General features: G+C 36.2%; 1 protein-coding gene across 4 annotated transcripts in view; it reads left to right on the top strand.

Annotated features, from left to right (window-relative positions):
* bcr (BCR activator of RhoGEF and GTPase) overlaps positions 1-9,351 on the top strand; it is a 70,736-nt gene extending 61,385 nt beyond the window's left edge. For 3 of the 4 annotated variants that reach the window (XM_077737757.1, XM_077737760.1, XM_077737759.1), the window contains exons 14-23: positions 238-312; positions 519-616; positions 2,274-2,405; positions 4,232-4,291; positions 4,469-4,578; positions 4,859-4,998; positions 5,693-5,827; positions 5,920-6,025; positions 7,191-7,353; positions 8,646-9,351. In XM_077737757.1, the coding sequence (XP_077593883.1) occupies positions 238-312; positions 519-616; positions 2,274-2,405; positions 4,232-4,291; positions 4,469-4,578; positions 4,859-4,998; positions 5,693-5,827; positions 5,920-6,025; positions 7,191-7,353; positions 8,646-8,735 (1,109 nt within the window). In that variant the 3' untranslated portion in view covers positions 8,736-9,351. The remainder of the gene's footprint in view (positions 1-237; positions 313-518; positions 617-2,273; positions 2,406-4,231; positions 4,292-4,468; positions 4,579-4,858; positions 4,999-5,692; positions 5,828-5,919; positions 6,026-7,190; positions 7,354-8,645) is intronic. The other variant, XM_077737758.1, reaches the window with a different exon arrangement.
* The last annotated feature ends 4,261 nt before the right edge of the window (positions 9,352-13,612 follow it).

Genomic DNA, 13,612 nt, shown 5'->3' with positions numbered 1-13,612 from the left:
CATACTTGGACTAAATTCCTAGGTACAAAGGTATAATCAAAAAGACAAATGTTTCATGGAAACAGTGTAATAATTGTCAAGCTAAATGTTTGATACAGTGCAGCAATGTTATTGCCTCCCGCCCTTTTCTTGTCTGATCTACCTCCAGCATAAACAGCCTGTAATTCTAAACCCTCTTGTCTGTTTATTGTTTCTTTTTCCTCTCTATTTCTCTCTCTTCTCTGATTGTTTTTCCAGAAGATGAAGCCCCGGGTCTCTGTGGGTTCCTGAATGTAATCGTCCACTCTGCCTCCGGCCTCAAACAGAGCTTGAGTGAGTCACACAAATAAAGCCAAACAGATCAAACCAAATTAATGTTAAATTCTTCTAATTCTGGTCCGAAGAGGGAGTCTGGTTCAACATAAATGGTGCCTTTAGCTCTTTGGCTGCTCCTTTGTGCCTCAAGCTATCCTAATAGGGTCAAATATTGTCTTTTTACATAAAATATTGTAATATTTAACATCTTTCTTACCTTTCAGATCTCTATTGCACATTGGAGGTGGATTCTTTTGGCTTCTTTTCAAATAAAGCCAAGACGAGAGTGTATCGATACACCACTGAACCAAAATGGAACGAGGTGAGCTATTGGACGGCTGCAACCTTTTGAATGGAAAAACACTCTGGCTTTTTTGAAAATGCATATGTTCATAGGTTGAACTTAACCTTTTAATTGAGACTCTAAATCGTAATGATTAATTTTCCTGACAACATTTGAAAATTCTGTTATGAACGATCCTAAATATTTTTGAAATCAGGGGTGTCAAAAGTACAGGCTGCAGGCAACCCCTTTTTTTAATTTGTTTTTTACGTGAACGTTTCCCATCGAAATGAACTAAAACCAAATTAATTTGTTCTAACCATCTGAAAAAACACCAAAAACAGGATATTGGATTGGAAAATTATTTTTATTTGTTCTATTTCTCCATCTATTATCAAAGTAACAAATAACTAGTGGTTTAATGGTACTAAAATGTGTTTAATAGTACTAAAGTTAGAGAGGGGGAGAGAGAGAGACAGATACTTTTTGCACGGCAACGCGCTCTTAACATAAACAAATTTAAATTAACTTGGAATACGATGCAAATACACTGAAAAATAAATTCAATCTAACCATACACTAAACTTAATTCTAATTCTGTTTTCAATTTTGATGCCTCTCTTCTCCTGGGTTGGCTCTAATTGCCTCGCCTCCCCCCTGACTTTCATATGCACCCTATCGAGGGTTGTTTGCTTTTGTCTTCCCTTAAAAATATTCGAAAAATGATGCACACAAATGTCCTCACAATAGGATAACGCACGACCAGTTGCCAACTTGCCCGGGAAGTAGTACTCCTCTCGTATTACCAAAAAAGCTCCATTTTTTTGCACCGACTAAAAACAAAGATAAAACACTGAAAAAAAATGCAATGCGCCGCCCAGTGCTCGTAGAGACATTACACTAGGGAGTTGCGACCATAGAGACATTACACGAGAGATTTGCGATCAGAAAGACAGTGCCCATGATGTTCTTATGAGCAGCCTCCTGCGTCCGCTGTATGCTCGTATATCAAAATTTGTCTCGTATCTCAAAATTAATATTTGCCCAAAATTTTACTCGTTTCTCAAATTGCTCATATGTCGGGGCACTCATATGTCAAGATATTACTGTACACCAAATAGTACAAATGTTGTTCATTGTTGTCATTATACCATTGAATATTGTATTGTTGACATTCATCGTATGACATTAATCTTACAGATGAAGCAAAAACATAACCCAAGCGTAGCATACAATACCCCCTGCAAAGATACAACACACATAGTGTACTCATAGCACTAATAGCACATCTGCATGTGTGAGATTGGACGCAATCAGCTGCTCGAGGCAATCTGCAGTGAAATATTTTCCCATCGCGGCCCTAAAGTCTCTTAGGAGTTTGTTCGGCAGAGTGGAAGTAATGGCCGCTAATGAGGAGCTGCTGGTGATGACTCACATCTGTCCTAATGTGAAGTGAACCAATACGATGTGTGAACCATATGTAGAGGGCTCCCTCTAAATAATTACATAGGAGCATTGGTCGACATCACGCTGATTTTCTATGTCTCTGGGAAAAAAACAAGCACAATGTTATGTTGTGCTTATGATTTACACAGAAATCCTGAACAGATACAAAACAAAAACAGCTGTAAACCTTGTATCTTTTGTTTCTATACTATGAGGCTCTTTCACAGATGTCTTTTCCTTTCTTTTTCAGGAATTTGAAATCGAGCTGGAGGGCTCGCAGACCCTGCGGCTGCTCTGCTACGAGAAGTGCTACAATAAGAGCAAGCAGAACAAAGAGGATGGCGAGAGCATGGACCACATCATGGGGAAAGGACAGATCCCGGTATGACATGACGTCACCTTTCATACCGCAGAACCGCTGTAACTCATTACTGGCTGTTATCTGCACCTCTGCTACAGAACATAAAATCCACGTTACTATCCTGTGAATGATTTAAACCAAGCGTGAATTGTCTGATGAGATCACTTTGCTGCTTTTATGTAATAACTCACTTGGGCACGGATGGGCTGAAGGAAATTGCCCCCCGCGGCGCTTCATTCAAATCTTAATGAGCCATCTTGATACTCGTTAGAATGAGGAAAGAAAATGTAGATTTTTTTTTTTTTTACAGAAATATGAACAAGTGACTTCGATTTTCATTTTCGAGACATGTCAAGAAAATGACACCAAGTTGTCAACAGCCTCTAGAATAATAGCAAACAGAATATCAGCAAGATAACTATAACTATTTAATTAAGCAATACTTTATCCATCCATGCTTCATCTATTCAGAGTGAATCTGAAATATATCCAGCCTGTTGACTAACAACGCTACAGCGTTGGGTAAAGCGGGAATGACAGCGCCATCTACTGATTTCTATTTTTTAAACACACAGATGATGCCATTCAAAGAACAATAACCTGGGCAAATCCCACCATGAGGGGGAAAATGCCGCACAAACAACTGCATTGCTCTGTCTGTTGAAAAAGAAGCTGTGATTGACCAATCGGTAAAATGCATTAAATAATGTAGGAATATGTAGACCCAAAAAAAGATTATTTTGAAATTGACAGTAAAAAAAACACCATTGTAGACTAACAATAACAAATGCGGCAAACACCCAATTTGTAATGCACACATCTCATTTTCTGAACCACTTTATCCTCATTTGCGGGTGGTGCTGGAGCCTATCCCAGCTGACTCCCTGAATTGGTGGGTAGCCGACCGCAGGGCACAAGGAGACAAAAGACAACCATGCGCATTTACACTCATGCCTAGGGGCAATTTAGACTGTCCTATCAGCCTTTTTGGAATGTGGGAGGAAACCGGAGTACCCGGAAGAAACCCATGCAGGCCCGGGGAGAACATGCAAACTCCACACAGGTGGACCAACCTTGGATTTGAACTCAGGATCCCCAACTGTGACGCTCTAGCCACCCGTTTAGCTGTTAAAATACCTTATTTGATCTGATAACCTAATTGTTTTCTTTCATCATAGTCTTTTATATCTCGTATTCGAACTTGAATTTTTTTTTTCAATTTTAAATTACTTGTTTAGTGGCCTTTGTGCTGCATGTTTTTTATTTTATTTTTTGTCTCATGGACTTAAAAAACATTGTTTTGGCTGTGGTTGTGTGAAAGTTCTTATGAATAAAGTGGGTTTAGTTACAAAAGATAATTAAAAAACAACAATAAACGGTTTGCCTTTATAATAAAAGGAATAATGGCACACACAATTTTTTTCTTCTAATACAATAAGGAAAAATATTTTTTGAATACCCAATTTTCACTTTCACGCTCAAAGATGTATTTTATAGATTATATACATACTTGACATCAAGTTAGTGCTTTTTATTTATATAATTTACTCCATGCATAAAGTACAAACATTTTGTTTTGGAGTGTTTAAATGTTTATGGTAGGGTATGAATTGTATATCATTGGAGACCTAACTCATCGGCTGCCATTGACAGTGATAGACGTCCAATCCATTTTGATTGGAAGGGCTAACAGCGACTGGTTTGATGGCTGCTTTTCCTACCAGTCAAACTAGATTGGCGCCGCCTATGTCTGTCAAACATAAGAAGAGTCTTGGGTTCAAACTGACAGAAAACAGACACGAAAGATTGAAATGTTATGTTCACACGTTGTTTCATGTGTGTTTCAGCTGGACCCACAATCTCTCCAAGGAAAAGACTGGCAAAGGACTGTCATTCCCATGAACGGGGTACATCAAAAATGCTCACATTTTCTCCCAAAACCTTTATAGAGTACTGTACAGATCTTTTATACATATCCATACATTATTGCATGAGTTTTTACCACTAGTACATTCAAGCTAAAGTGTGCACACTCCTTCTGTTGTCTCTATATTTATAATTCAAGTCCTGATTTCTCGTGACAGATTGAAGTCAAACTATCCATGAAGTTCACCAGCCGTGAGTTTAGCCTGAAGAGAATGCCCTCGCGGAAACCCATGGGTGTGTTTGGAGTCAAGATATCTACCGTGACAAAGTAAGTTTGAACCCATACAAATTTGTCTAATAGCGAAAAAAATGTATATATACCAATTTTGAGTCACACATTTTGGGTGCACGTTATACTCGAATAAATAGATTCAAGTTGTCCATGGAAGAAATCTGCATTTTAGGAGCATTCTTTTAAATAGGGTTTGGTTTCTCAAAACTGCTCAATTTACTCAAAGATTGCATGTTAAAATTTTGAATGCGTATCCTAAAGTTTAATGGATGAACTGCAAAATCCAACTTTAGATTGACCCCATCTTTCGTTCTAGACGAGAGCGTTCCAAGGTTCCATACATAGTCCGGCAGTGCCTGGAGGAGATCGAAAGGAGGGGAATGGAGGAGGTGGGCATCTATCGAGTATCGGGAGTGGCCACCGACATTCAGGCCCTCAAGACGGCCTTTGACACAAGTGAGTTAAAAGGCCTTTTGCTGTGTCTGTATTCTCACCATTTTGCTACTGTGACTGAAATTTCCCAAGTATGAATAAAATTATCATATATGTATATATATATATATATATATATATATATATATATATATATATATATATATATATATATATATATATATATATATATATATATATATATATATATATATATATATATATATATATATATATATATATATATATATATATAAGTTAATTAATAAATAAATAAGCATGTTGCTGGAAATATATATATATATATATATATATATATATATATATATATATATATATATATATATATATATATATATATATATATATATATATATATATATATATATATATATATATATATATATATATATATATATATATATATATATATATATATATATATATATATATATATATATATATATATATATATATATATATATATATATATATATATATATATATATATATATATATATATTTCCAGCAACATGCTTATTTATTTATTAATTAACTTATTCATTACCTATATATTTATTTATGTCTAAAATGTCTTTTCCTGTGTCTATATTCTCACCCTCTTGCTACTGTGACAGTGACATTTCCCAAATATGGGATGAATGAAGTTATCTAATCTAACACCATACCTTTGTCTCCTGTTTGTTGTCTCTCTTAGATCACAAAGACGTCTCGGTGATGATGAGCGAAATGGATGTCAACGCAATCGCGGGGACGTTAAAGCTGTATTTTCGAGAGCTGCCTGAGCCATTGTTCACCGATGAGCTCTACCCCAACTTTGCAGGCGGCATCAGTGCGTTGACATTTTGTCGATTTGGTTTATCATTCATAATCGAATGGATATCTATGACGGACAAACCATATTTTGTTTGTTTTCCTCATCAGCTCTGACTGATAGCGTCGCCAAGGAGAGTTGCATGTTGAACTTACTGCTGTCATTACCCGAACCTAACTTGGTAACCTTCCTTTTCCTATTGGATCACTTGAAAAGGTAAAGATATGTTTACACATACACAATTTCATTTTTGTATATTTTAAGTGGGACTTGAATCAAAATATTGAATGTGAGGCTTTGTAATAAATACATGTTTGGTGAACACATTAAGCAGAATTTCTCCAAAAATCTACTTAAAAAAAGGGAAACGATTTAAATGGGCTGGATTAATCAATTAAACATTGAAATTACAGAAATGTTTAACTATAAACAGCTACTTTTTCTACCCTCGCTTCAAACCCTTCACCTTAGAGTCCTGTGCATCTAATTTCTGGATTTTTAAAGGTTTTTGGTCTGAATACCCCTTAATAAAATGTGGAAACTTAACATTTATAGTCCATTGTGGCTTAAAGATATGAACAAATATAATTTTCTTTTGAAATTTGTTGGGTCAGTTTATAGCCATGTGCACCTCATAGTAAAAAAAATGACAGTATTTGCAATAGACCTATGCAAAAACCTAAAATATCTGGTTGTTTTAGTAAATTATGGACGCCAGTCCAACATTTAAATTGCAGGAAAAAAAAGGGAATAAATAAAATATAACCTAATGTGCAGAGCATTCTTGTTCTGGTAAAAGAATCAAAAATTCAGCAGGAGTGAGTTTATCTTATTTTGGAGTTGACAGCTTAACCAGTGTATCGGAAAATTCTGCACTTAGATAGACTCCAGCACCCCCTGCACTGGGATAGTCTTTCCATGACTAGAACGCAAGTAAACCCACAATTAAAATGTGTTTTAAAAAATGAACTCGTCATAATAATTAGTGCTTTAAATTCCCGCTTATAATAATTACTCTAAATCTGGATCTTATACTTGAATTTTTTGCTAACAAGTTTTAATGCTACATGCATAAAAACCCAAAAGATAGCCTTCCCTTTTCGTCATTTTGTAGCAATATTTGTAACGTTCAAATGGTAGAATACAAAGCAAAACTCTCCTCAGTTGTCTGATTTGACATGACAATTTCCAAACATTCTGTACTGTGGTATCAAATGATATTGCATACTATATTCTGGTTATCATTCCAATATTTACATGACTAAAATGAATATATGTATATATGTAATACAGTGGGTGCATCTGTTCCAATGCAGTTCATCTTCCAGCACTTTAGCTCACATTAAAGTGTCATTGTAACCTTTCCTTTTTTCTGCATCAGGGTGGCAGAGAAGGAGAGTGTTAACAAGATGTCCCTGCACAATCTGGCCACCGTGTTTGGACCGACTCTGTTGAGGCCTGCCGAAAAGGACAGTAAGATCCCGACGAACCCCACCCAACCCATCAGCATGGGGGACAGTTGGTCCCTCGAGGTTATGGCACAGGTCAGACATCAATCATATATTGTCATTTTACGACTTTTTTCTCCGAACTTTACACCTAAATTTGATAACAATAAATACAACTGTATTCTTTAAGCATTACAATTCTATTTCTGGACCGTGATAGCTTCTTTTTTCTCAAGTACACATTTTATTCTTTGAATGCTACAACAGTTTTCTAGAAATTACTTTTTTTTCATAATTTAGTCATTTATTGTCTAGTTTACATTTTTTTATGAGACATATATAGAGTCAACTATATACTTATTTTAATCATTATATTATTGGCTGGCTGGCGGTTGAGTGGTTAGCGCCTTGGCCTCACACATCTGGGCTCCTGGGTTCAAATCCAGGTTGGTCCACCTGTGTGGAATTTGTATGTTCAACCTGGGACTGCGTGGGTTTTCTCCGGGTACTCTGGTTTCCTCCCACATTCCAAAGACATGCATGGTAGGCTGGTTGGACACTCTAAATTGCCCCTAGGTGTGTGGGCATGAATGGTTGTCTCCTTGTGTCCTGCGATTGGCTGGCCACCAATTTAGGGTGTCCTCAACCTGGTGCCCACAGTTGGCTGAGCTGCAGCACCCCAATACCCTTGTGAGCATAAGCAGTTCAGAAAATGAATGTTAATGAGTACCGAAATCAAATAAAAGTACTCGTTCTCATGTTCAATATGGATGAAAATGGGAACAGAGTATCTGAACTGTTTTGTTTCCTACCTACAACTTATTTTTTAATTCTAGTGAGCTCACTAGTCATCCCTTTTAACATGACTATTTTGTTTGCATTTTTTGTTATTTGGGATTTTGATGTAATTTTTCCCCAAACAGGGCTTTATTTCAACAAATTATTTCATTCATTCATTTTCTGAGCTGCTTTATACTCACTAGGGTCACAGGGGGTGCTGGAGTCTATCCCAGCTGACTCCAGGCCAGAGGCCAGCCAATCACAGGGCACAAGGAGACAAACAACCATTCATACTCACACTCATACCTCGGGGCAATTTAAAGTGTCCAATCAGCCTACCATGCATGTCTTTGTAATGTGGGAGGAAACCGGAGTACCCGGAGAAAACCCACGCAGGCCCAGGGAGAACATACAAAGTCCACACAGGTGGACCGACCTCCATTGAACCTAGGTCTCCTTATATGAAGCTGACGTGCTAACCCTGATGCCACTCTCCATAAAATATAACCACTTCAAAACATGTACATCCTGTCTTTTATAGTTTTCAATTCCTGCCGGTATTTTTTGTTAAGCATTCTTGTTTTCTCCCCTTCAAACTGCATTTTCAGGTCCAAGTGTTGCTGTATTTCCTCCAGCTGGAGACTATCCCCACTCCGGATAGTAAAAGACAGAGCATCCTTTTCTCCACGGAGGTGTAGAGACAAGTCCGTTAACATAACACTTTGATTGACAGACTGATAAACAGGCTCAAAGTGCGCCTTGCTGTCTTATGTTTTTGATCTGACTGCATTCTGTCAGGCTCACAGATCTGGAAAGACAACCCTCTCCAAACACAAGAGGATGCCATTGAGCTTCTAAACCTTAGTCTTAGTATCGGAAAACCCATATCGTCCCTCCACATTCCTGTTTTTCCTCCATATCAGTCACAGGAAAACAAAATGCCTCTTCCTGCTTTGAATCACGTGTTTTTTTGTGTTTTGGGCCTTAATTGTCGGGCAAAAGGTCTTGACAAAATGCGTTTATCCAGCTCACGTTTCCAGAATTCATCTCAGCACATTTTCCAAAAAGGGATAAAAGGAATGGGACGAGTTTAACATTTTCCAATTCCATGCCAAGCCTACAATTTTTTTAGGTAAACAAAGCCAGTTGTAAAGCAACACCGCAACTTGAAGGACTTATTAAAGGAAGACGTTTCCTCTTAACGGACCAAAATGACACTGCCTGCAGTTTGTTTCCGACTACAAAGGAACATTTCCTCTTTTTTTGTCTCCACTTAGCCTAAATATCTGGGAAGCAATATATTTTCTATCATGGGAATTTCTTGTTACATAGGACAGCCTGTCAAATGTTGCTCATGTGTTTCTTGTTGTACATAATCTTTAAAAAAAAAGTGTTTTCTTTTAATGGTATAATCGAAATTGTTACCTAAATGTAATTTATTCCACCGTCCTGGAGGAGAGACTTTTTTCTATGTTTGATTACAGCAGCGGTTAACAGTTATCCTTGACTTGAAGTCTTGTAGTGAAAAAGCAGGATTTAGCCTCGTTGTTTTAGATGCACCCGTTTGGCACAGTCTTTTCCTGCTTGTTAGAAATGATTACGGTGGTATATGGTACACTGCCGTAGAAGGAAAACAGAAAAAAAAACTCTATTTATACTGGCCAACATCCCGAAACGATCACCTGCGCCAAGGCGTGTACCCGTACAATGTTTGAGTCTCAAAATTCCTCACGTCTTCTTTGGCTCATGGGCTGAGCCCACTGTGGAAATGTTTAATGGCGCTAATATTAACAATGATGAATACACCCACTGAATGTATGCGATAAACAAAAAAAAACTAAACTGCACCATTTTGATATTGCCAGATCATTCAAATTTGTGGAAAATCTGTTGCAGCGGAAACTTAGAATAAGACATATCGTTGCTGCCAGGTTGAATCCTCATATATCGAAAATCACTACATTTCCAGGAATGCTCTTGTAGAATAAACGGCATGTCATTAGCAACACCAAACATCACATTGTTCAAGGTAACCCCAACCCAGCCAGCAGGCAAGGTACTACCCGTGTTCTAACTTAAAACTGAGCTCTCGATTATTATTTTTTCTAATTTTTTCATGAACATTTGTATTTGGTTCTTTCATGAATTACAACTGATTTATTTTATATCTTGAGTTACAAACCCCACAGACAATAATGCTAAATGGTAACAAGACATAATAAATAACCTGTTCCCTCAAATCTGTTACTCATCCAAATTTAACTTGCAGTATTGTTGCTTTTTTATCCATTAAAGAGAAATAATTCCCTTTTCCCCCCACTTTTCATTAAAATAAAATTATGTAACCCATAGCACTAAAATGTCACCATGACAAGTTCCCTATAAACATGCTGGCATGTTATTTATTTAATTGTCCCTGTAATTAAGTTGATTTCCATTCCATCCTTTGCACTCTATTATTATTGACATTGAATAACCTGTTTTGCCCTGATCAAGTCATTTCTCCTCTAGTTGGTTTATTAATAATTAGCAGAACTTCATTATTTATTCATTCACTCAGCATTGAAACTTGTTTTTTCATTACTTTAGAAATAATTTGATTTTAAAAGTCGAGCATGACTCTGGAACAAAAGTTTTTCCACAAATGACTAAAAACATCCTTTAAATTAATAGTACCGGATTATTTGCGGTATCAAACAAGGGGAAATCTTTCCGTCTTACATTTATCTGCGTCATCTGAATTTTTCTAGCATATCAAAACTAGAAATACATGGATGTGAATGAAGATAACATTCCCCATCGGACATTTTATTGCACATTCCGAGTGGATGAAAGCACAATTGCAGTAGATTGTCCATCAATTTCACTCCCACGATCATATTTACATATTGGAAGACACCGTTGTTTACTAGTATATATTTTGGCCTTGTGTAGCACACGCACAGTGTAGACACCTACATCGGAGGACACTCAGTGGCGTCCGTTCCTCCGTCCCAATTGCCTACACCGCTTGAACCCTGTCGTGCCTCAGCACAGCTTTTTTTGATTAGCCGGACGCTGACAGCAAAAACTCTCCTGTTGCCTTTTTTTCGCCGAAGATGGCCACACGTTTCCTCGACTAAGACAGGACCTTAAAAGACAAAACTCAAGTCTTAGTTCCTAACAACCACTCTGCTTCTCATGCCGATGCTGTAAATCAGGGTTGTTCAAAACCAGTCCTCGAGGGCCGGTGTGGGTGCAGGTTTTTATTCTAACCAGTGCAACGTAGACAGTTTAAACCCGTAATGGTTTATGCTAAAACGAATACACCAGATTGGTCAAAAAGATGTCCCATTGTTCAGTTGGAATGAAAACTTACACCGACTTTGGGTCTTTGTGGAATAGTTTTGACTATCCCTGTTGTAAATTAAGTGTTACGGGACGAAGGATAGTAAAATTCTTGCCTGTGTACCTTACTTTAGCTCTTTTTATGCCTTTTACTTGTATTTATTTGAGCTTTGTTCAAGTCTTGGAATAGAACGTCTGCTGGCTCTATTTATTTGTAATATCTTGAAGGAATAAATTAATGTCAAGGTAACGGGTCAGAGTTCTACTTTTTTTTTTTTAAATGATTGAGATTTGTCACTTGTTTGTCCCACTCGACTGCCCCCATATTTCATAGGCTCATCATTGTCCCCCGAGTTTGACGACCATTTCGGGCCATGGAGGCAACAGTGAGAGAGACCCAGAGTCCGGAGACAGGGAGTGGGCCAATGAACTGAATCAGTTCTTTAACAGGCGGAATATGCTGGTCAGGAGGGTCAGCTCTGTTCTGGGCTGTCCTATGGATTCTGTGGAGGAAGTGGGAGAGCGGAGGATGCTGACCAGAATGATGTCCATAATGGACAGCACCTCCCACCACATGCATGAGTCTATGGAGTCCCTCCGAAGCTCTTTCAGCAATAGACTGCTGCACCCTAATTGCAGGAAGGAGCGCTTCCGCAGATCCTTCCTCCCATATGCTGTCAGGCTCTTTAACAAAAAAATGAGTGTTAAGACCTACCGTATGTATACATGTACATCTATGTGTATGTATGTATGTATATATACGTTCATAAATAGGTATGTATGTGTGTATATACATGTGTGTGTGTATGTACATATATATATATATAAATATATATATATATATATATATATATATATATATATATATATATATATATATATATATATATATATATATATATATATATATATATATATATATATATATATATATATATATATATATATATATATATATATATATATATATATATATATATATATATATATATATATATATATATATATATATATATATATATATATATATATATATATATATTTATATATATATATATATATATGTACATACACACACACATGTATATACACACATACATACCTATTTATGAACGTATATATACATACATACATACACATAGATGTACATGTATACATACGGTAGGTCTTAACACTCATTTTTTTGTTAAAGAGCCTGACAGCATATGGGAGGAAGGATCTGCGGAAGCGCTCCTTCCTGCAATTAGGGTGCAGCAGTCTATTGCTGAAAGAGCTTCGGAGGGACTCCATAGACTCATGCATGTGGTGGGAGGTGCTGTCCATTATGGACATCATTCTGGTCAGCATCCTCCGCTCTCCCACTTCCTCCACAGAATCCACACATATATATATATATATATATATATATATATATATATATATATATATATATATATATATATATATATATATATATATATATATATATATATATATATATATATATATATATATATATATATATATATATATATATATATATATATATATATATATATATATATATATATATATATATATATATATATATATATATATATATATATATATATGTATATATATATGTATGTATATATATATATATACATACATACATACATACACACACACATATATATACGCGTGTTGCTGATATATATATCAGCAACACACGTATTTATTTATACATTTATTCATGTATTTATTTTATTTATTAACTTACTTATTGCCTATCTATTTATGTCTAAAATGCCTTTCCTATATCTGCATTCTCACCCTCTTGCTACTGTGACAACGAAATTTCCCGTGTATGGGATGAATAAAGTTATCCAATCCAATACCATGAGACTAAAGTGCAGCTTCATGTCGGCGTGAAGGGTAAAATGATTTCAAGCTGTTTAATCCCCATTAGAGTAGAAGGTCATTAAAGGTCACCAACCTTTGTTAAACTGAGAGCTACTGCTTCAACTACTGAACTGGTATAACTAGTGTATAAATAACATCATCCAAGACCCTATTATAGTATTCACTTTGTATGAAAAAGAAACTTTGAGAATGCTCTATATTACTGTAAGTATTTGACATTCGAGTTCATGTTTGTTTCACTTGGTGACAGCACACAAACATGCTTTATTGTTGCTCTGCGACTGGCGATATCGATTGACAGTTTAAAGGCCAATTCTCTTTATCGGTACATGCAGGATGTCCTTATCATTTCCTACGCGCCATT

The sequence above is a fragment of the Stigmatopora nigra genome, chromosome 17, assembly GCF_051989575.1.
Source record: "Stigmatopora nigra isolate UIUO_SnigA chromosome 17, RoL_Snig_1.1, whole genome shotgun sequence".
NCBI classification, from domain to species: domain Eukaryota; kingdom Metazoa; phylum Chordata; class Actinopteri; order Syngnathiformes; family Syngnathidae; genus Stigmatopora; species Stigmatopora nigra.
This window is presented reverse-complemented; position numbering and strand designations above follow the sequence as displayed.